The 24,613-nt window shown below is 39.6% G+C and overlaps 1 protein-coding gene across 4 annotated transcripts in view; it reads left to right on the top strand.

Annotated features, from left to right (window-relative positions):
- The window catches only part of ARHGAP18 (Rho GTPase activating protein 18), a 134,113-nt gene that overhangs the window by 45,965 nt on the left and 63,535 nt on the right, over window positions 1–24,613 (top strand). For 3 of the 4 annotated variants that reach the window (XM_061207741.1, XM_061207739.1, XM_061207740.1), the window contains exons 2-3: window positions 19,898–20,094; window positions 23,514–23,752. In XM_061207741.1, the coding sequence (XP_061063724.1) occupies window positions 19,898–20,094; window positions 23,514–23,752 (436 nt within the window). The remainder of the gene's footprint in view (window positions 1–19,897; window positions 20,095–23,513; window positions 23,753–24,613) is intronic. The other variant, XM_061207742.1, reaches the window with a different exon arrangement.

Here is a 24,613-nt window from a genome sequence, read left to right on the forward strand (position 1 = left end):
TCAGTCCTATCCCCCTACACCTGCCTGCAGCACTCACTTTCTTCTTGATAAAGTGAGCCCTATTTTGATGCAGAATTCAGATATCATTCATTGGTGATGGGAGTGAAATAGTGGGTCATGTTAATTTAATGCCATAATATTAACGCAGTAAAGCAGAGACTGCAAACCAGATGCCCACAGGGACCAGCAGACAGCATAACAGTCAAGTGGGACCGGTGAGAACTATGGCAAACTGCCTGCCCAGAGAAACATGTTACAAGAGAAGGTGGTAAACCAATCTAAAAATGTTTGAAACACCCTGCTGGCCAAACAAAACATTTCTGCAGCCAGATCTAGCCTGCAGGCTCCCGGTTTGTGACTGCTGAAGTTTTAGTGTTAACAGCTCTTTTCTTTCCAAAGGAGTAAGTTTCAGTAAGTGGGGCGATGTCGGAGAATATGTGAAGTGGTGTCACTGTGGTTAATTGTTCTTTAGCGTAGCCAAAGGATCAATGGGTTGGGCCGTCAAAGTTCACAGAGGGAAAATAATTATCAATAAAGGAGTAGTTATTGCCCGTCTTTATTACCCTGGTGATAAAGTTGAAGAGTAATGTGTTTTCTCTGTCATAATACCATCTGTCCTAATGGAAGGTACTTGGTTATGCTATTTACTGATTGAGAATCGGGAAATCTTCTGATTTAGTGATTTGGCAGGGCTGTGAACTAGTACCTGTATGTCACTGGGCAGATCACCCAATTTTCTACTTCTTCTAGTCAGTATTCATGTCTGAATAATTAAGGGCTGGACTTCATAAGGCCTAGGAAACAAAGAATTCAGAAGATTTCATGCAGGACTTAAGCCCAGTTCTTTATCTTTGTCTCTAAAACAAACAAACAACAACAACAACAGCAACAAAAACCAGTGTTGTCAGAGAGAAGAGAGGCAAGAGAGACAGGGATTGGTGGTTTGTGTTTATCACTTATGTCTTTAAGCACACTGATAATAGGGGATTTCCTGTGGTTCCTCTCACTTGCCAGCTGTGAAGCTCCAACAGGTTGAGAATGATTTGACTTGGTGATCTGTAGGGTCATTTCAGCTCTAAACTCCATCATAACTTGAATTCATGTTCCTGAGGACAGGTTTCAAAGGCTTCTACCATGTAGAGCATGGGTTCTGGAGCCACATGGCCTAGGTTGCAATTTCTCTAAGCCTCAGTTTCCTCATCCTTAAAATGGGGATAATAATGGTGACTACCTCATAGTCTTGCTGTTGTGATCATTGTTCTGGCAAATTATCAAATGCTCCTTTTATTCTTACCATGGAGCAACTGTATGGTGTAGATAATAAAAATCAAATTTAATTAACGTTTACATTTGAAATAAAGCATCAGAATTTCCCCCTTTTCCCAGCAGATTTAGGGCTTTTAAATTTCTTGGTAGAAACTGAGATGTGTTGGAATTAAAAGTTGGCAAGGTTATTTGAACCTTGATATGAGGGCAGTGTGGGTATGAGCTCTCGGTATTCGATTGGTACCAATTGATTAAGGCGCAGAGGTGAAGATGAATGAATCTTGTATAAGACGGGTGTAAGTCCTGATGTTAACAAAAGAGTTAACTTTTGGATGTGTGGCTGGGTAGACGTGCCTGTGACCCCTTGCACAGTGAAACAGAAAGAAGGCTTGCACATGTGGATTTGGTATCCATCTCAAAGGAGATCATCTGATGCAACTTTGCAGCGAAGGGATGAGTTTATTACAGGAGAAGATGTTTTAGTAGCTTTCACGTGCTAATGTGAAGGGCCTCTGCACCGGAAGAACAAATACACCTCTCCAGATCCATACTGGAGCGTAATTAAGGCAAGAAGATGACAATAGACAAATTGCCTCTACTTCAGAAGGAGAGTGCGGGTTTACACTGAGTATTTGTTCCCAGGAGCCAAGAAGCAGGCATCATGCCCTGACGGTCCTTCATATCGGGCTGCCCTGGCTACTGAAAGAGCAGCCTGTCCTCATCTGCTGCACTTTCATCTTCTGCCGTGTTTGTATTCATGTGCACAGTCCCCCACGTAAAAGCACAGCTTGTTATTCCCGGCTTTGCTTCTGTGACCTGCGGTAAAACCAGATGAAAAATATATATATATTGTAAGGCTTTTACGTGGAATGGTAGTTATGCACCCTGGCTTTTAATCGTTTGGCATCTAGCAAGAAGCCTTCAGAGGGTCTTCCGCCTCAGGTAGCAGCAGCCTGCACTGGGTTTGAGAGGGACTCTCTTGGTTGCGGGCCTGGGTGTGCTGGTCCTGTATGTGGCAACACCGGGCGGCGACGTCAGCGTCGCCTGGGAAACAGGGGACACAGCAGACCGCGTGGTGGACTTGAAATCAGCTCTAAACAGCTGTTGGATTCTGAACAAAACTTCAGGAAACTTGTCTGCTGGGTGAGCTGGTGGGATGAGGCAGTTGGGATGGGCGGAGGGTGGGGAACGGAGCATTCCTCATCCTGTTGTCAGGGAGTGTTTGGAAGCAACAAATGAATCTCACCTGCCTACTTAGCCAGTCACAGCTGGAAATCTCCTTGGAAGAGAGTATCTTATTCTCAAGCCCCCTCCTTACACAGCTGAGGAGACCGTGGCAAGTAGAGGGGAGATGCCCTGCCTGGTGTGAGGCCAGCCTAGAATCCAGGCCTTCTGCTTCTGTCCCAGGTTCTGGTTACCTCTGCCCCAGCAAGCAGTGGCCCCGAAGTTTCCAGTGAATTCTGCTTCCACTCACGTCAAATTTGTTTTTCAGCATCCCTGAATATTAAGGAACGTCAGTGCGAATTTATCTGAATCATAAATAGAAGTTCTTTATAGCTTGACTGTGGAGTCACCATTGTGGATCTTTCGTTGTTTTTAAAGGTTTTGTTTCCTTTTTCTCTTCTTCCTCTTCTTCTTGAAGGTTCAGTTTTTATTTAATGTACTTAACAAGAGAGAACCATTGTTTACCTTTATGGTAATTCTTTAATTCCAAACGTACAACCTCCTCCTCACCACACAAGACTCTTCTCCTGTTTAAAGTTCTTTGTTTTCTGAGAGTAAGCTCTCTTTCACTCCCATAGTCTTAACTCTCATCTACATGCTGATGACTTCTAAAATTATCCTGCCTTCAGTCAGTACCTCTTTCATGAGCTACTAATCTAGATTTTCAAATACTTTCAGCAGTCCTTTTCTAATTTGAATGCGCAAAAGGGTCACCTGGGAATCCTGGTAAAATGCGCATTGGGATTCAGCAGGCCTGGGGTAGGGTCTGAGATTCTGCCTTTCGGACAAGCTTGATGCCTGTGCTGGTAGTCCCAGGAACACACGTTATACCCAAAGGGTCATTGATTAAGGCACAGAGGTAAAGACAAATGCATCTTGTATAAGGTGGGTGTGAGCTCTAGGTATACAGTGTCACCCAAGGGTCTCTGACATATTTCAAATTCAGCAGGTCCAAACTGAACTTATCCCATTCTCTGTCCAACCTGCTCTGTGTTCTATATTCCCTCTCTCAGTTAGTGATTGTCATCTGTCCATCCAAGAACAAACTGTGGAATCATCTTGGTTTCTCCTGTGTCCTCCATCCTCTTTATCTGACTGGTCACCAAGGTCATTTGAGTCTACTTGGGAAAAGCTTCTTAAATCTGTCCTTTCGCTTCTGTTTCTATCAATGCCCTCTGGATTCAGATCCTTATCATCTCTCGGGAATCCCCTCACTCCAGAGCATCACAGCTCCAGGCTGTCTCACTATTTATTCTTCTTAAAAGTATGTTTCTTAAACACTAATTTGGAGTGACATTTGCTGGTTTAAAAACCTTCCCCTGTCACATTCCAAGTGTCTCAACATGACAGGCAAGGTCCAGCACAGTTTGGCTCCCTGCAATGCCTAACACCATCTCCCCCCGCCCCCAGCTGGTTGCGGTTCCCTGGGAGTCAATATAATCTGTCTATATCGATCCACTCACAGTTCCCCAGGCTTGCTGTGTATCTTTGCTCATATGGTTGCCGCCGCCTTGAATGCCTTTCTCATCACGTTCTACCTAGCAGAATCCTGCTCAGCCTTCAAGCTCCAGCTCTTACCACGCTTCTATGAAGTCTTGACCAAGTCTCCTCCTTAGAGCTTGTGACTTTTCTAATCTCTGCTTCCATAGCAGTTACCACTTGCAATATTGTGTTGGAGATTCGTTGCACAGGTCTTTGTTGCCTACTAAGTCCTAGGCCTACCTTGTCTGAAATACATCTACATTCCATAGTTTAGCATAGTGTGGAATAAAGTAGGTTTTTCCCTAAATGTTTGCTGAGTCACTGAAAAAGCAAATATCCTGTAGACAGACATGAAATTTTGCATGTTGGAAGTAGGAGGGAATTACATCACTCATACATATTGGGCTGTTTGAGGAGAACCTGCCTACTGCCTCATTCTTCTGTAGCTGCGCTGTCAGTACAGTAGCCACCAGCCATCTGTGGCAACTGAGCACTTGAAATGTGGTTGGTCCAAACTGAGCTGTGATACAGGCATAAGTTACAGAATTTTGAAGACTTAGAATGAAAAAAAAGCAAAAGATCTCATTAACCGTTTTTATGTTGAATACATGTTGCAATGATAATGTTTTGGGTATATTAGGTTAAATAAAGTATACCATTAAAATTATTTTTACCTGTTTCTTTTTGCTTTTTTAGTGTGGCCACTAAAAAAATTCAAATTACCACTGTGGCTTGCCTTTTATTTCAATTAGATAGCACTGTTGTAAAATAACAATCTATTGTCACGTTCAGAACAACTCAGGAAGGTTTCCTGCCACCCCCTCCCCCCAATTGTGCTTTTTATTTTTTATTTTTTTTAAACATCTTTATTGGAGTATAATTGCTTTACAATGGTGTGTTAGTTTCTGCTTTATAACAAAGTGAATCAGCTATACATATACATATATCCCCATATCTTCTCCCTCTTGCGTCTCCCTCCCACCTTCCCTATCAATTGTGCTTTTTAATATTCTTTTTTTTTTTTAAAGGAATTTATTTATTTATTTTTCTTGTATTTAGTTTTGGCTGTGTTGGGTCTTCGTTGCTGCGCGAGGGCTTTCTCTACTTGTGGCAAGCGGGGGCCACTCTTCATCGCGGTGAGCGGGCCTCTCACTGTCGCGGCCTCTCTTGTTGCGGAGCACAGGTTCCAGACGCGCAGGCTCAGTAGCTGTGGCTCACGGGCCTAGTTGCTCCACGGCATGTGGGATCTTCCCAGACCAGGGCTCGAACCCGTGTCCCCTGCATTGGCGGGCAGATTCTCAACCACTGCGCCACCAGGGAAGCCCTGTGCTTTTTAATATTCTGTCAAGTATTTAATGTTTATGGTTAAGTTTTCAATTATGAGTTATTGATTTAAAAATAAAATCATTTTTATGAAAATACTACCACTGAGTTCAGTTTTCCAAGTTGTAGTGTCTTTTGAGATGATTCTTTTGATTCTTACTGAGCTTCTAAACTAAACCTCAGGAACTTTACCATATCTCACCTATGTTAATGTCACCAATCAATAAAAACTCAGAATGTTTATTTATTTATTTACCATGACCTATGGAGTAATAAGAAATGGAAAATGAGAAAGATTATTATAAAATTTGTAATCCACGTCTTTAACCCTACTGCCTGCATAGTTTCTCAATACTTTTGCTGGTTCAAAATCACATCCCTTACCATCATAAAAACCTTCTGCTTAATTAATTTTTCAGTGTTTAAGGCTTAAGGATTCCATAAAAATTTTTTTTTAAACTTGAGATGCCTTAAGCACTTGTTTTTCTAATTTTCTGTAGCCATAGAATCCTTTTCCAGTACATTCTTAAATGGATCTCCAAATAACGTATTTATCAAAGTTTCTATGGTTGAGGGGAGGGGTAAGTGGGGAACCCAGAGAGGCCCTTTTCCATCACCTTCGTTTCTCCTTCTTTAAAAAAATGCAACTCTGGGAGTTCCCTGGTGGTCTAGTGGTTAGGATTTGGCACTTTCACTCGGGTTCAATCCCTGGTCAGCAAACTGAGATCCCGCAAGCTGCAAGGTGTGGCCAAAAAAAAACCAAACAAAAAAAAGGCAACTCCAAGGCAAAGTGGCTGGCTAAATTAAGACATTATACATGAAAAATCAGTGTGAACAGATGAATAGATTAAAATTATATAATTTTTAGAATTGGAAGAGACTTGAGGTATTCTTCTTGTTATAGGGTGAATTTTATGTGATGCTTACACAGTGAACAGTAGGGCTGGAGATAGGCCAACTTCTTCTGTCTTCCAATAGAATCTTCTTTTCTATGCTACCCTGTGATAATAACCTAAGAAATACTCATTCCTGGGACATTAGTATGGCCAAACAGTGATGATAGCACCTGAGGTGGAGGGTAGGAACCTGTTGGAGATGAAGTGAGGGCATATGTATACCATGATTCATGGAGCGGTAGCCCAAAGTGAGAATTAGGTGACCGCTTAGGAGGTAGCCAGTAAATGTCAGTCTCTCTTCCCTCTGAACTCATTCCATAGCTTCTTGCAATTCACTGATTAGTGTTTAAAATGGCGCAATGAATTATGCAAAAGCTGTTTCTGCAGGAGGGACTGTCTTGCAGCCTAATGCAGCACAGATGGAAAGATCCTCTTTTAATCATTGTTCCCACAACACTTGGAAGCTTTTTGAGGAATAAGCACTCAGAAGTGGAAGTGAATGGGCTTCAACAGTAAATGAATTCCTTCTGCAGAGAGGAACTGAAATGTATTTATGATGCAGAAGGTTGCCCTGTGTTTGAATGCTCATCCTTGTCATCTGAGATTCATGCTTAGAAGCCAAATGTCTCTTGAAATACTTGGGTTTGAGATGCTTCCACTGCAGGAATTACTTCTGCCCAGGCTGGCCCAACATGTATTATTATTTTTCTTCAGAAATGGTGGCGAGTATTTAAATGCCAATTCACTCCGTTCATGAAAATATGCAAATTACCTCTCTTTTTCTGATCCTTAGTTACTACTGAAGAGACTGAATTAGTTAGCATCCCCTTACTTTTATTAGCATAATATTAATGCAAATCATTAGCAAAGGCTTTTTAAAAAAGAAAGCAGAACCATCCATGGGAAGCAATTCACATGTAAAGCAACAGTGTTTAAGTCCTCAGTGAGGAAGAAGAAACATTTATGATTAGGTTTCTAACTTTGGTATCTGTGCCAAGGGCCACCCACCGCAGCCCAAACAGGTACTTGCTTCTAAAATCAGCATCACCTTGGAGGTTTCACTTGTAGAGCAAGAACCAATTGGAAAAAGCCCAAAGGGAAAATTTCAGAACAAAGGTGATACACAGTTACCTGTATTATGATTCAGATGCCATTAAGAATGTGTACTATAGGGTATATTTCTAAGAAATATTCTATATTTCACTGCTTTTTAAAATATAGGAGGAAAAAGTAAATGCATGTTTTTCATTGGCCAATTCAAGATATGGTAAAGGACTGACTTAAAACGATTCCCAGCAAAGGGGTTAATATAAAGAGGACACTGATTAATTCCTTCTTTGCTCAGAGGAAATGGGCTTAAATTAGAGGGAAGTAAAGTTGAATCCAATAACAGGAAGAAATTGTTGGCTCTGGGGAGAGCTTTATAAAATTAGAATGAGGTATAGCAAGAGCCTGGAATCTCCCTTCTTACCTCCTCTTACTGTGTTACAAACATTTTGTACACTTTCTGGCAACTGTGTCTGCCTGTGTCTAACTGGAGTGAGCAGTACAGCACCTGCTGTCTGCACCAGTCATTTGCATGGAGCCAGTGCTGCCCTAGATTGTTGTTTTCCTACGTGTTTTATCTCTTCTCATACCATGTAAACTCTCAGGGATCAGAGTTGAGGCCCTGTGCTGCTTTGGATACCGACATGTATAGTACCTTGCAATTAATGAGGAGCCAGTATTTGTTGAATGAATGTATGAATCACAGCTTGGTTATCTGTTTATTATTATCAAGCAAGAACCCAAGCTCTGTAGCATCATTCCACCAAAACACTGAAATGTTGACTGCATCCCAATTCCAGTTTTTTCCAGTGTGCATTTCATTAGTTGAAATGGAAAATATACTTCATTATGTAGGTTCATTTCATTGACTATAACCACAATGATTTTTTAAAAAATAAAATTTAAGTAGGAAATTCTGCCCAATGTCATAATGAAGACTGAGGATTAAATGTAGGCATTGTTGTTCAGTGAAACTTTCTATTCACAAAGCTATTGGATTAAGAAATTTATATTCCTGTATTAGATTGGTTGGCATATGCTTAGAGTTTCACAATATTTCTAATAAAAGCTGTGTATTTTACTTTATAGAACCAGCTTCAGCAAAACCAAAGTCCTTTATGAGGTGGGAACCCTTAGGAGTTGGCCCTCAAACACCTGAGTTGAAAAAGAAAAACAAAGAACAAGAAAAAGTTCTAAGTCTTGGATCTTTACTGTGGAGTATCTGACAACCTAGGTCTTTCTGACAACTTACCCTGACAAGATAGTAAAGGAAGTTCATCTTTTTTAAAAAAAATTTTTATTATTTTATTTTTTTAAAACATCTTTATTGGAGTATAATTGCTTTACAACGTTGTGTTAGTTTCTGCTGTATAGGAAATAAAGGAAGTTCATCTTTGATCCCATCATCCTGCCTGGCTACCATGCCCTTGGTGCCCTGCACAAATACCACCTTCTACCTTAGGGGCACTACATTCTCTTAGTCCTTTCATCTTATCCTTGTAGAACTTACTCAGATTCTGTTCTGGTCTCAAGAGGCTCTGTTCTCTAGTCAGTGGCCCAATGGCTAATCTCTTCTGTAGTGTTAGCTTCCTGAGACAACAACTCTTTCTTCCACCTCTTCTTTCCTGGCAAGGAAGGGCATGGGTAACACACTTGGCTGGGATGTGAGTTCCTGGGAGCCTTGGCCAGTTCAGAATGTGGGACTCAGGAAGGCAACTCAGCAGGTGACCTTTGGGAAAGAATTAGATATCACTCTGTCTGGATTGTTTCTTTGTTGGGACTGGGCAGAAAGGAGAATCCATGTAGAGCAGTGGGGATAGCATTAGAGAGCAAGAGGGATGGCAGTGGAAAACTGGAGGTGGACGTCCTTGAGCTGGACCTTGATTTAGCATCAGCTTTTTATAGAGAGCCAACAGCCTGGGTCGTGGCTAGGGAGGGGACTCTCAGGGACACTGGCTTCTTGTGGACTTCTTAGCTTGTTTCAAATTCCCACATGGAATGGCATTTTGGAACTGGATGCCATATTGCTTTTGGCTAAGTGCTAATATTGCTGCCCCATGTAAGTAACAGGTCAGTAGTAGGCTAGCATAAGCCTGGTGATAAGTTGGAGACTCAGGAGCTTCCTAAGAGGACCAAGATAGGAATTCAACTAGGACAGGTTCATAAACTTCCAGTTTGGAGGATTTAATCCTCCCAGAATTTGATGTCCTGTGGGTGGCATTTACCAGAGCTCAGTGTGCCCGTAACTATGCCAGATGATGTGGTAATGCTAAGGAATAGCATTAGTTATGTTTTCTCATTAGTATTTTTTCTTTCCCTTCTGCATTTCCTCCCCTCATTGCCTGTATGTTCCCATAATTCCTTCCCATAAAGCCCTTGCCCATCCCTCATGGTCACCTTAGGTCTCTCTGCCCTCTGAGACCTGTTCCTGTCCTCCAAACAGAGCTCGGTGGCTTTGAGTGAAAACACTTGTTTTTGTGGGATTTTTGTTTTGTTTTGTTTTTCCTTCAAAAGTTAAGGTTAAAGCCCCCACCGCCAGGCAGTACTTTACCATTGGAAATTGCCTTTAGTTTCCCATGTTTTATTTTATATTTCATGTCTCTTTGAGGCTACTTGCATTCACATCTGACTTATGTTGGGTCAGCTCAGATTCTAAAGCATACTAAGAAAAAAGAGGTCTCAGATAATCTCATTTAAAAAGGAAAGTTTATCCTGTAATATTCACATAGTCTACTTTGTAACTGACTGCTGAAGACATTTAGTGGAAAATGTTACAGATGGATTGTTTCTAAGCTTGGCTAAATTATTTGAAAAGCCGGAAATTATTTCTTCACCACCCCCCTCCATCTCCTCAGTACAGCTGACTTTTAGGACCTGGCTTATAAAAATACTTCCTGACCTTCAGTACTTATCGGTGGAGCCTTATAGTCTTTGAAGGTCATTTGGAGCTATCCATAAAATTACACTTTGCAGCCTAAGTGAAGCAGCTTTCTTTTTTCCTAACCAGGTATTTGCCACACTGTTGCTGCTGTTTTAAATTGTTCTGCTATTACTACTCACCAGCATTACTTTGAAATGGTGTAGAAGTGTGTATCCTCTCCCTTTTCATTGTGTAACATAAACACAGACATCCTTTCACTTTTAACATTTTTTTCCAGTGTTTGTCTATAGCGTTCCTTATGCTGTCTGGTGGAAGCTTGGTTTCATGCCCCTGTAGCCCCACTGAGATAGATGATTTCTCTACCTCATTGTAACAAATAATCACAAAGAACCAAAAAAGAGTTTAATAATAATGCCCGCATCTTTTCCAAAGTATATGCCCATGCATTTAGCTTCAGTTATTATCAAAAGGTTTTTTTTAAAATCCAACTTTGCCTTGTGTCCACGTTTTTATTGGCATAGGAAAATTGATGTTACTATGTGTATAAAGTCTTACAGAAGGGCAAGAGGTTGGCCCATAGAAATAAATAAAACCAATATTTTATTCAACACTATTCCAATATTAAATTTTAAAAATATTAATGTTCATAGTTTTGTGTTTTATTGACAGATATTTTGTTAGTACCTATATGATGGTAGCTATTATGAATCAATAGCAACCTACTTTATGAATTGGAGGGGGATATCAGAAAACTGTAATTTGTCAGTCTTTAGTCAGTCAGCGCCCAGAATGAGATTCCTGGCCAACAGTTAAACATCTATCCTGGATCCCAGATCCTGAAGTATATTGTTATGTCTTGTATGTGAGAGAGTTGCACATTGATGAAAATTTATCTGCTTGTATTAATGTATTTTTAAGGCATATTGGTGAACTGTAATGCTGAGATTCTAAGCTAATAGAAGGCATGATGGGGACTTTTGAATGACGAGTTCAAGCATATTAGAGAAGATGGGAAGACTTTTGGTCTTCATTAGTGAATCCCTTTGTTCATTTCACCTCTGAAAATGTGTTGAGAACTTGATGGATTCCTCAGAAAGAAAAAAGCACAGCCCTGAAACCAAAAAGACAAAAATTTGATTTGTCAAAAGCAAAAAAAAAAAAAGGATAAAAGGTTGATGACAATTTTGGGTGCTGATAGCTACCTTTGAAGCCTCATGACTATTGTGAAACAAGAACCGGGCTTTAGACGATTGTGGTGAGAAAGCTAGACTCCATCTCAGGAAAGCACAGCCTCAATTATGGACCAGTGAGTGAGCTGCAGACAAAGCCAGGAGGACTGTGGCAAAGTCACGGGGAGAAGGAGGGATCCCAGGATGGGCTGTGGAGGTAACCTCAAATTGTTGAGCTGAATCTATGGAAATCGTTGTTTGGGCGGAGGGTGAGCTGGAGGTGAGTGGGTAGTGACAGTTAGAGAGGAAAGGAAATTCTTTCTGAGGAAGGAATGGTGAACCACAGCAGGGCCTGAAGAGTGTTAGAGACAATGCTAAAGCATAAGTCATGACCCAGAGGCCCATGCTGGAGAGTTGTCTGGGCCACTGGTTCAGTGAGGACCTGGAAGATTCCACGCATGCCTAGTTTCAGTGTCATTTATAATCTATTTCAAGATAAAGGCTTGAGTAGGTTGGTTGAACAGACATCTCTGATAAGGTGCCCAACATACACCAGGCATTCAACAAATATTTTAAAATTTATTTTAGAGATTAAGTTGACAGGATGAAACCAGGGAATGTGTGCTTAACAAACTGTATGCCAGTGCTTGTTTGTGACTTAATATTAGGTACAGTATGATATGAAATTGGCCCTTTCTTTTGTATGTTTTTATTCCCTCATAAGGAAGGCTGCTTTCAAATTAAACACCCAAGAGTTACAGAGGCATAGAACAATTACCTATTAATTACCTTTTAGGGTTTCCTGATGACTGATTTCTTAACTGTCTACTTTTCATGTCCCTGTTTTATTCCTTTGTAGTTTTGTGCAATTAAATGAGAAACACCTTAGAAATTAAAAGGATGTTGTTGTTTCAGAAGCAGCCATAAATCAGTAATTAATAATTGAACTGTTCCCAAGCATCTGCTATGGCAAATGGATGGCTAAACCCAGGGATACCCTGATGAAAAGACAAACAAACAAAAACCCCCAAACAAACAAACAAACAACTCTGCAGATCCTTGCAGCAAGGAACATACAGTGTAGTGGTAGAGATACAAGCATGAGTATCACAGTGCAGGATGTGGTCAGGATTGTGGGGAGACTGAAGGAGCGTGGAAATGTCTTTCTCTATTCCAACCCCCATGGAGAAAGACACCAAGATATGAAATTGAGTAATGACAACTGGAAAACAGATCCAGCTGGAGAGCCTATGCTCCGAATGCAAAGTGGCTGCTGGTGTTGAATCTCCAGATGGCTTGAAACTAACCAGAACAAGGAAAGGAGAGAGTTCTGGAGAAGAGCTGTGTCAGGTACATCCAAGTGTCAGGTAGATACAAGTCCTGGTGATGGAGAATTGAGTGGAGTGCATATGCAAACTCAGTTCGATATGCTTTGAACCAGTCTTCCGAGATCTTGATATTTCATGTCAAGTCCCACTGCTGACCTCTTTACCCTCGTCTTGGAAAATGACTTAGACATTCAGATCCCTGGCTACCATTTGGCTACTTGTTGTTGAGTCTTGTTGCCAATGGAAGAGGAAAAACTGCCTCCTGAGAGAGATTGGGGGAGCTCAAAACAAAGAGGATCTCACTTCTACCCAGAACCAACGCTCGAAAATAAGAAAGACCTATGTCTGGTGGCCGGTGTTAGCCCATAACTTCCCCTTTACATACTCTACGTCTATACTTAAAAGGGAAGGGAGTTTTTCCAATTTGCTTTGGCTGCCTCATGACTCTCCCACATGCCCTTCTGTCTTGTGCCTTTTCTCCTTTCTTTCTACTAGACTTGGTGGTAGTTGCTGCTGCCTGTACCCCTATTCTTTTAGTGATGTTCACATATGAATTGGTTCTACCATCATTTTCTGTAAAAGTGAGAAAGCCAAGTTTTCAAAGCTCTCTCTCAGCAGCGTCACTAATGGGCTTCTCTTCTTAGCTTTACTTAGGCAAAGCTAAGTAAATAGAGCATCATCAGTTCATTTGCTCATTGTTTTGGTGTGTGTCAAAATTGGGTGGACGCTCTGTGAAGACTACAGCAATGTGCTAGACATATGTTAAGTGACGTTTATTTTTAAAGAAAAAGAAAGCTGAAAGAAATAATGGGTAAGTTTTATTCTTCCCCCACGTGAAAGGGGTAAAATATGCAAAGGGTAAAAGTAAGTTTACTTGAAATGTGAAAACTAACTAATATATTTTAAAAATAATAGCAATTGGGTCAGGTAGAAGATGTGAGGAATCCTTTCCCTGGGCTCTGAAGGCTGCCTGGGAGTGGGGAGAGGCCAGTGTGGGATTGCTTTCCAGTCAACTTCTTACTGCCTTAAGGCATTGTCAGTGTTCTTTCTTTCTGGTGTCAGAGCCACTTCTAATAATTACTGCTTTCAGCTAAACAATAGTAGGCATTCACTTCCCAGGGAAAAATGACTTGGGTCATTCATAGGCTGCAGCTCTTCATAGTCACTCAAATTCAGTGTAGTCTTATGGACAAGGCCATTACGAGTATTAATAGCTTCACCATCTCATGATGGCAGTGATTACTTCTTTAATATCACTGACAAAATAAAAGAGAAAGATCTACACATCAGAAACACTTTTTTACCCCCAGCCTAGAGATAATGTAGCTGGAGAGACAGAGTGAATTTTTAAAACATTTAAAAAATTTTAAACATCTTCAAAACAAAGCTTTTTAAAAAATGGGTATATTTGAAGTCGTGCCCCAGCGTGGCACAGACCACTGTTTATAAAATGCATTGGAAAAGAATTCTCATGCATTTTAAAGAGGTATGATTTGTTTGTTAAATGTATTTTTCTCTAGATAAGTGTAGTGGTCATTTTAAAATGTTAATTATAGACTGTGTGAACAAGATCACTTTTGGTTTTGCTATGTGCAATATAAACTCACAAAGACTGGAGCATCAGATGTGAAAAAAGTAAATTCTACCCTTTCTAGTCTATTTGGTATAATAGACCGAAGAAGAAATGAGGACACTAATTTTGGTTCAACCATCACTTTGCTGAGATTTTGAAGAAGACTTAACCCTGGCGCCTCATTACCTCATCTAGAAAATGATGGGATAGGTTTAAATCTCTAAGGTCCAATACCATTCTAAAGTTTACACTTCAATAAATATGGCTTTATCTAAAATATACTTGGTCATTATGGTTGATGATAAATCATGATCTCAATAAGAACTGTTTTTTTTGGCACATTAAAAACAGAACAAAAAAACAGAACAAAAATAACCTCATTCTCTTATATCTCTCAACCCAGTCACTTCTTTTCCTGTGTTGGAAATAAAAGTCGAATAAGGAGCATGAAAGAGAGTGTACCTCTTTTAGAAAGGATCTTGTAAGAAAAGAAAACAAAACCAAGTCCTAGCATCAAAGGACTTCAAGAAAGCACACTTTGGGCCACAAAAATGCCCTGGAAGGAGCAGGACCAGGAGACAGACTGAATATGAAGTGTAGCAATATGATTCTTGATGGGGTAGGGTACAAAAAGTAGAGATTGGATCAGATAGTTAAATATGAGTTCAAAGAAATGTCCTAGTTCCAAATAAATACCTCGAGATGATTGTAGGAAGAGGTACAGATGGATGACAAAGGAGCATTAAAGAAAATACACATTTTCAAATACACCGGGCAAAAGGGGAAGCTCTATTAGAGAGGATTTCTGCCCATTGTACATGGCGGATAAAAGCAAATGATAGGGGACTTCCCTGGTGGTGCAGTGGTTAAGAATCTGCCTGCCAACGCAGGAGACACAGGTTCGAGCCCTGGTCTGGGAAGATCCCACATGCTGCAGAGCAACTAAACCCGTGCGCCACAGCTATTGAGCCCCCGTGCCACAACTACTGAAGCCTGGGCACCTAGAGCCCGTGCTCTGCAACAAGAGAAGCCACTGCAGTGGGAAGCCCGCGCACCGCAACGAAGAGTAGCCCCCTCTCGCCGCAACTAGGGAAAGCCTGCATGCAGCAACAAAGACCCAGCGCAGCCAAAAATAAATAAATAAAATAAATAAATTTATTAAAAAAAAAAAAAGCAAATGATGGAAGACATTGGCAAGGTAGGGGTTTTTAAATAATGCTTTTATTCTTTGTCATTGTAGTATGAATTAAATATGGATATATCATTGGAATAAGTCCCAGTCTTGATGAAAGGCTGTAAAACTAAACTAAAATAAACAAAAAAGTAGGTCAAAGGTCACTAGGAGAGCATGTCTGTTTCTTTCAGTAAGGCTTTCTGGAGTGTTGCCCACAGAATTGAAAAGTGCTTTTTCAGATCCATTCGGTGTTTTTGAGAAATCCTGGAGCAGTGTTTTCAAAGTGTGGTCGTGGAACACCTGAGGCTCTTGAGACCCTTTCAGGGGTCTGGGAGATCAGAACTATTTTCATAATAACACCAAGATGTTACTGGCCTTTTTCATTCTCATTCTCTCCTGAGAATACAGTGGAGTTTCCCAGAAACTACATGACTTACAATATCTCAGAAGAGTAAATGCAGAGGCAGATGTGAGAATCCAGATGTCTTCTATTAAGCCAGACATTAAAGACAGTTTCAAAAATGTAAAACAATGCTACTTATCTCACTATTTTTTTTTCTTGGTTTGGAAAATATAGGTCTTCCCCCCTGCCCCAAATGTTATTTAAGATATTTATTCTTCTTATTATTAAATTAATTAGTGTTTGAATTTTTTTTGTTTTTAATATCTAATAGTGTCCATATCAGTGGATATAATCTATCTCAAAAACACTCTGGAAGCCCTTGAAAATTTTTAAGTGTGTAGAGGAGGTCTGAGACCAAAGGTTTAAGAATGACTGTCCTTAGAGGATAAGTAATTTCTCTGAACCTCAGAAGAGGGCAAAGGTGACCTTATTAAACTATGGGAGTGGCAGTTATCTGTAGTTAGCAGTTACACAAATGTTAGCAATGATACGAACGAGTGCCTTCTTCTTGGTTACCTCTGAGACACTTTAATAGGAATTCTTATTTGATAACTCACAACAAACAAAGCAGTCAAGGCTGTTGGCATTCTTTCCATTTTATAGATAGGAAAATGTTAGAATCAGAGAAGTGATTTTCCAAGGATCATGAAAAAAAGTTGAGCTGGAACCATTTGGTACTTATGAATCCTAGTCCATATGTTTCCCCGTTGTTTCACTGACTGCATTGGTACTAGGACGAATCAAGCAATTTTCTTCTAGTGGACCACAGCATGGCGCATGGCAAACTCTTAACTCCTTGTGGAGGACAGCTTGTGTCAGATCACTTTAAGATCCTCTACGACAAAAAAAATAACAGGTATCACTAACACCCTGATGATATCAGTACATTTGAAATTCACTGGCCAGGTGGAAAAAATATTACAGAAAAATGGGATAAAATATACCTGGGGAAAATATAAGGAAACAAAACTCCAGTGTTTATCAACACAGCACGAGGACAAGCCAGCAAGATAACACACCATGAAGGCCCATGGGGTCTGTAAAGTTGAGTATTTGCTGGTGATGTTATAGCGCCCATGGGAAAAAAGCCCAAGTGATAATACTGTGATGTATTAGAGCAAGACTTGTACAGTGCACTAGGAAGCATCTTCTCTTAGAGGACAGTGTCTAGTTCTGTAGTTATAGTTGTAAAAGGTGAGAAATGGGGGAGTTTTGGAAGAGTGGTCATGGATGTTTAGCACATGGGATTCTGGATGGGGAGTGAGGAAAAGCGAACAGAGAACCATCATTTGCCAGTAAGTCAGGCGGAGGTAATTGGTAGTTGCCTGTGGGGCAAAGCGTGTGTTTCTCTGATTTGAGTACCATGTGTTGCCTGGGATCTTTTGGAAATACAGAATATTTCTGCTCCATACTTCATTATGTCTAGCAGATGTTGCTTTCTTGTTTTTGAGCCCAATTTGCAGAATGAACATGGTGTCGTAAAACATATTCCTAAAAACAGAAGAGAGGAAACTAGTTAACTGGCCTCTTACCAGGGCAATTTTAAGAAGGGCCAGGCTTTTAGCTGTGGCCTGTCTGGAGTACAAAAGTGGGACTATTCTAAGAAGAAAAGCAGTGTCATGATATGTTTATTGATGTAAACTGTGAATACAGAATGTTCAGTCACATTTTTAGAGAAAATATAAACTATTTGGCAGCTGACTAAGGAGGGAACTATCACTGGACGGTTGCCTCCTACCTACACTCCATCCCCTAATATTTAGAAAAAATTGTTTTCTTGCAACATTTGCCAGTGATCCAAAAAAAGAAAAAAAAAATCCTCCTTCTCATGACTCAGTATCTTCAGGTTGTTACAACAAACCTGTTCAGCTTTTGAATCTTATTAAAGTCAAAATATTGAGTCGATTCATCAGCACTAAGTGATTAGATTTTCGCTCTATGCGTGTTTTGAAAGCAGGGCTCGCTATAGAAGGTATATTTACGTAACAACGCTGTTGCTCCGATGCCCTTGCATTTTTCTGCGCATGCTCTTATCTTAATGGAAATTTACTGGAAAATTCTTGCCAGAATAAACACATTCCTTAAGGAGTGAAAAGCTTAATGTACTTTTCAAAGGCACCACTTTCCTGTGAGCAGATAAACCAAATTATTTGGCATTAGTCATTATACTTCACACATTCCACAGTTCTCATCATGATCTCCCATGGGGCTAAGGGTTGTCGAAAATAGCAATAAAGTAGACAATCTTACATTATAATGAGAGGTAAAACAAAAGCAAGGAAGGGCGTCTATGTATTTGACATGAAGTAAACCAAAAATGAATCCGGCAAACACTGTAAATTAGCTTTAGCTATCCTGATAAAGCGGGATTAAGGAATATGAACCAGAGATCAGTTGAGCTGGTGATCACAGAAATAAAAAATATAATTTACTTTTCATTTTTAAGAGAAAAGAGAGCTTTCTCATTCACATTGTAATTTAAGAATCAGGAGTGTAAACCTTAAACTGAGAACACCGATGGTATCATGGCCACAGGGTGGGATACAAGGATGTAAACAGGAGTTGGGGCAGGGAGGGAGGAAGTGTCCTTTGAATTAAGGGATGGGGGGCGGCAAACAATGGACAATGGAGGCTAGAGGAAAGAGATTCACACAAACATGTCTAGACTTCCTCCTGTTGGCCCTCATTCTAACGCCCACCCATCACCACGCCAGGGTTGCTGCTGGGGTGAGATTATAGGGATTGTTCCATCATTCATACAACCAGCATTAATGAAGTATGTAATCAAGGCAGAGAGAACCATCTTTAAAGGGATAAAACTGGCCGATTAGCGCATTACAGTTAAGTAGTCAGTTATATTGCATTTATTTGCAGCAATAGGTAATTAAGTTCTTTGACTTTTTCTAAGAAGTCAGTTGGAATTAAACTGCTGGGTAGATTCAACCAGAGTTTAGTGACCTTCTTCCTTATGCTGTATTAAATCCTACTATTTTAAATAACTATGGGAAAGGCCAGTTTAAATGTGTAAATGTTCACACACTATTAAAGAATTTTGTTTAGTCGCATTTCTTTTTATTTTCTCTATATGCAGTAAGTAAAACCAGTCTAGCAGAGTATTACTTCCTAATGTCTTCTTGGGAGATAAAAAAGCAATTTGATATTAGAATAACAAAACACTCATTCACCAGTTATTGTCTCTACTCAAATTGTATTTCTGAAAAATTATTGAATATAAAGGGGAAAAACCATAGCTGAAAAATTTCCTCCTTCAAGTAATAAGGCTTTTCCCTCTCTATCTCAATATAAACAATAATGAAACAATTTAATATTTCTATTCTATATGGGTTTTTTATTATTAGGCCCTTTAATTCAATGTTAGTAGTAGGTAGGATATGACTTATGAAGAAAAAAATATAGTTGAAGTCATTAAAAAATTTATTCACTTATCCTTTTCTTCATAGATTATATTTAACCAGATGTTTACAAGGTAATTCCTAACTACTTATTCAGAATTGCCAATAAATACATTTTTTACCATGTTTTAAAATATATGTAAGTAATAGGTACATTTATAAGTGTAAATATTACAAGTTGCTTTCTAAAATAGAGTGTAACAGCAAACTTAATATACCATCCTTCTATTCATGTTTCGGTTCCAAAAAACAAAATGAAAATTCAAATGGTACCTCATTCATTGATTGCGGATATTTGCTATGTAAGGGTTGATTGAGTTTGATTTATAGGTATCAATGATAAATATGAAATACTGTGTGAAATTCAATCCCAATTTAATTAACCTCTAATCAAGATTTAACCTGTTGCTTTCTAAGAGCAAATTTTCAGTTTTAAAGAAGCCTTAAAATAATTTAAATGAAATGGAAATGGAAAAATATTTATCGCATTGCTGTTTGTTCTTTGCCATGCTTTTCCATAGAGGATAAAACTGTTCATTCTACAAGAGTATTATAATCAGTAGCCTCTCAAGGTAAACAGTTCCAAAATACACATCTCTTTGGTTTTGTTAAGGAGAACTTGAGTTTCCAAATTCTCCAGCTCAGTACTATGATATTTTAGAAATTGTACTACTTCCTCATGTACTAAGATGAACCGTGTTTTCTTTTGAATTTATAGTCGCAGATATGGCCAGTATACTATGAACCAGGAAATCACCAAAGTTATAGAAAGGCCTCCATTTGATCGATCAAGTTCCCAGGATTCTTTGGATGAACTATCTATGGAAGATTATTGGACTGAACTAGAAAATATCAAGAAATCTAGTGAGAACAGACAAGAAGATCAAGAGGTGGTGGTTGTCAAAGAGCCTGATGGTAATAATGAAATTAATAAAACTTTTTTTTCTTTTTCTCTCTCTCTCTTTTTTAATATGTATTGATGGGAAATGAAGACATGGAAAGGAAGAGGAGGAAAAAAAATTAAAGCTAGGAAAACCAGAAAAAGATAAATGGTAGCTGCCTTTCAACTTGAAAATGACTTAATTGTGGCAGATTTATAGATGCAACTGACAAATATAAGTGGCATAAGTAAATTCACTTAGTTTTGGATGTGGCTAGAATCTTGTTGGCTAAGCTTGCTGTATCATAGACTCTTAGAGTTAGACTTGAATTTTGAAATCATCTAAGCTTTATTTAAATTCCTTCTGTGGTATCCTAGCCACATGGCCATTTGGCCTCTAGTGAGTATAGATGCTGATGATGCTGATGCTTTCCCGTCAGCTTGAGCTGTTTCGATGTTCTTTATTTTATTGATTTACAATCTGCTCTACACTACCTTTTACTCACTTATTGTAGATCTGCCTTCTGGAAGAGCAGAACAAGTCTGTTTTATTTTTTGCATGATACCCTTTCAAATGGTTGAGGATAGTTATCTTGTTACTAGCCAAGTAACTTTTTCTAGAAGGAAAGATTCACATAAATCAATCCTTGTTGGTGGTTTGCAGACCTATCCCAGTCCTGGTCATCTTATCTTTCAAAGTATCATCCTCCAGATTGGCAACAGTGCCACAGTTTAGCCTGCTAAGCTCAGGGTACAGATTTGGACAGTGGAAGATGGTATTAGCATTCTTAACCTCCATATTTACTTCTTGTATTTGGTTCATAATTTCTCTCAAGTCTCTTTCTAGCTGCGTTTCCCACAGTCTCCACTACTGTATTTGATATTCTGGAAGAAACATGTAAAACTTCACTTTTCTTTTTCCTCTTAAATTTCATGCTTTTTTTTTTTTTTTTTTGGCTAATCTCTTAAAGTAGACACTAGGTTTCTGATGCACAACTCTGGCATCTATTACATTAGCATTCTTTCTATGCCTTGTGCCATCTATAAGTTTCTAAGTAAGTCTTTGGTGTATAAGTTGATACAAATGCCAAGAAAGTAAGAGCCACAGTTAGTACCTTGGGACCCACTGCTAGTAGTGACCTGTTTTTCAACAGAAGACTTCTTTTTTTTAATATAAGTTTATTTATTTTTGACTGTGTTGGGTCTTTGTTGCTGTGTGTGGGCTTTCTCTAGTTGCGGGAGTGGGGACTATTCTTCTTTGCGGTGCGTGGGCTTCTCATTGAGTGGCTTCTCTTGTTGTGGAGCATGGGCTCTAGGCGCGTGGGCTTCAGTAGTTGTGGCTCGTGGGCTCTAGAGCACAGGCTCAGTAGTTGTGGAGCACAGGCTTAGTTGCTCCGCGGCATGTGGGATCTTCCCAGACCAGGGCTCGAACCCCGGTCCCCTGCATTGGCAGGCGGATTCTTAACCACTGCGCCACCAGGGAGGCTCTCAACAGTAGACTTCTTAATGATGCTAAATGACTTAGCATCAAGTTGTTTAGTACTGAAATCTATCAATACATAAATAGGCTTTTCTCCTTTGCTATAACATTTGTTGGAAAAAAGCAACCAATAATACTTGAAAAAGAAAAGTTAGAGATTTTCCTTAATTTAACACTGATTTGTAAAAGAAAATTGTAATCAACTCATTCTTTTATTTGGGTTCTCTTTCATTTTACTCTCATTCTTTCTTACTTTACCAATCCAGTTGAGCTTTTTTGTGGTAATAGTGTCTCCCAACCTTTCTGTCTCAATGTTTCAAGATGGCAGCACCATACCAGTGGCCTGCTGAGTAAGGAGAAAACATTCTGCAGAAAGCAGCACTCAAGCCTGATACATAACCATGTGTCCTTAGCTATTTCATAATTCTCCAAGACTAAAATGGATTCGTAGAGTGTTGTTCATGATGTGATTATCAAGAAGAATTGGGACTGTTTCTATACACCCATGCCTTTTCTTTGACTTTAAATTGTTTGAATTTTACCTCTACTTTTTAATGGAACAAGTGACTCTATATTGTAATCTTGTTTACTTCCCTTATCATGGCAATATCAGCTTTTTTCTGGCCGTTTGGTTTTATACACTTATACTGAGTTCTACCTTAACAGCATTAATAATCATGGCTGACTTTTTATGTCAGTAAACAGTTTTTGTTGCCTGGCATGCAGAATGCCTGGCACTGCCTTATGTTTCTTGAAGCCAAGGTTATTAATACTTTATTTCTGCCCTCATGGAGTTTAGATAGTAGAGAAGGATAGATGGGCACACTAGTCACTGCTCCATCATGTGATATGGACTATAATAGAGCTCTGCAAAGTTCTTCCCATGTGACATTCTCACATTTGGTTATGAGGCAGCCAGGGCAGCTGTGGTTTAGTTTACAGATGAGAAAACAGAGTCAGCTTGAGGCTAAGTGACTCGGCCAAAGTGACATGGCCATCAAGGTGCAGAAATGGGGTATGGACACAGGTCTTTTGTGTCTCAAGTCCTTGGTCTTTCAATTTCCTCTATAAACATGGAGCTTGGAGTGAATCTATTCTAGTTATCATTCAGTTTTTCTGTTAATCATCAACAGATCTTCTTTTTTTTTTTTTTTTTGGCCGCGCCGCCTGGCATATGGAATCTTAGTTCCCTGACCAGGGATCGAACCCGTGCCCCTGCAATGGGAGCGCAGAGTCTTAACCACTGGACTGCCGGGGAAGTCCTGAATCGTCACTAGATCGTATACAACATTTGCTTTATTGTTTACTTCCTGTCAGTGTTTTGAATGGATTCAGTTGTTTAATTAGTTTCCTATAATAAGCTATTTTGGTCTTTTTGCTGAAAATAGTGTGCTTTTAAAAAAAAATTTGTAAAAAACATGACTTTGATGTGCTGACCTGGGGGGTTAAAAAAATTAATTTGAAATTGATTAGTTCCTGATGTCCAGATGCTCTTTACTTCTTTGCCACACTCCCTGTCAGCTACAGCGAGCAGAGAAAACAAGTCTTTCCATCAGTTAGGGTTGGACTCTGGGGTAGTGCTGAATTTAAGCCAAGAAACAGGGCTTTAATGGCCATCCCCAGCATCGACTTCCTTCTGTAACTTGATGGAAGTAAGTTATCTTTTCATGGCTTGCTCATCTCTGGAAAGGGAACAGCATTATCTTCCCACAGTTAATCTGCAGGGAAGTTATAGAGGTTAATCACATGTGAAGTCATTTAAAAATTTTAATTGAGTATATATGAAATGGATCTAAAATTTGATATCTTTATGGCTGGAGTTTATGGCAGTTGTCCCAAGTTTCAGATAATGATTCTTAGCACTGCGGTTTGGTTGTGATATAAGAGTTTCAGTAAGAGTTTTTAAACAGCTTAAGAAAATGTAAAAGTTCTCATATATTGTGATTGAAATACCATTTTTCTCTGTTGTCTTAGAGGGAGAACTGGAAGAAGAGTGGCTTAAGGAGGCCGGTTTGTCCAATCTCTTTGGAGAGGCTGCTGGAGATCCCCAAGAAAGCATGGTGTTTTTATCAACACTGACCCGGACGCAGGCGGCAGCTGTTCAGAAACGAGTAGAGACTGTCTCCCAGACCTTGAGGAAAAAAAACAAACAGTACCAGGTTCCTGACGTCAGAGACATATTTGCTCAACAGAGAGAGTCAAAAGAAAGGGAGGTAGGTTTTCTTTTTTGATAAAGCAAAGGAATAATTGCTTAGAATCAATTGAACCCATCCAGTTTAATTCAGATCATTAAAAACTTAATGGGCATGTATATGCAAGGTGCTAAAGCTCCATGCTGGCCATGATCAAGAGGGACTTGATACCTGTCCTTCCCCATACTGATGGGGCAGAAAATGAAACAAGTTACATTTCTCTGTGACAATCCCTGCGTTAGGTGTCCTTGGAGCTTTAGGAATGGCCCCAACCCCCTAGACAATGTGACTGCTAATTGTTACTTACAGGAAAGTCAGAGGTAGAGGATTCTTCCTTCTATATTAACTCTTGTAGGAAAATTTGCTTTTTTTCTAGACTCATGTGGGGATGAATGGAAGTGGAATGTGAGGGAGCTAATTGTAGCTGAATTATAAAACAGGAACCCTGAACATGAAATAACTTCCCCTTTGCATCTAGCACCTAGCACCTAGCACGGTGCCTAGCACATAGAAGATTTGAGTAGATATTTGCTAAGATGATGAATTTATTAGTGGAAGCTGTTGGAGTCTGGTAGAGACTCTGGGGCTGATGGCTCTCAGGGAAGGCATGGTACAAGTAGGAGATCTGTATGGCGTGGAACAGTGCTGCTCAGTACAGCCAGTTGGTAGGCTGCTTGTGGCTTGTCCAGGAGGACCTCAAGAGCTTGCACAAAATGTAAATTAATATCATCTGCTCCTTCAACAAGAAAATCTTGCTACAAAGAGAAAAAAAAAAGGTCAGCTGAACTTAATGATGTCCTTAGGGTCAAAGTTGATTTACACTCTGGACTGTTCTCAGATGAAGTTGGAATAGCTCTGGTCTAGAAGACCCAGTTGGTTGGT

The sequence above is a fragment of the Eubalaena glacialis genome, chromosome 12 (assembly GCF_028564815.1).
Source record: "Eubalaena glacialis isolate mEubGla1 chromosome 12, mEubGla1.1.hap2.+ XY, whole genome shotgun sequence".
NCBI lineage: Eukaryota > Metazoa > Chordata > Mammalia > Artiodactyla > Balaenidae > Eubalaena > Eubalaena glacialis.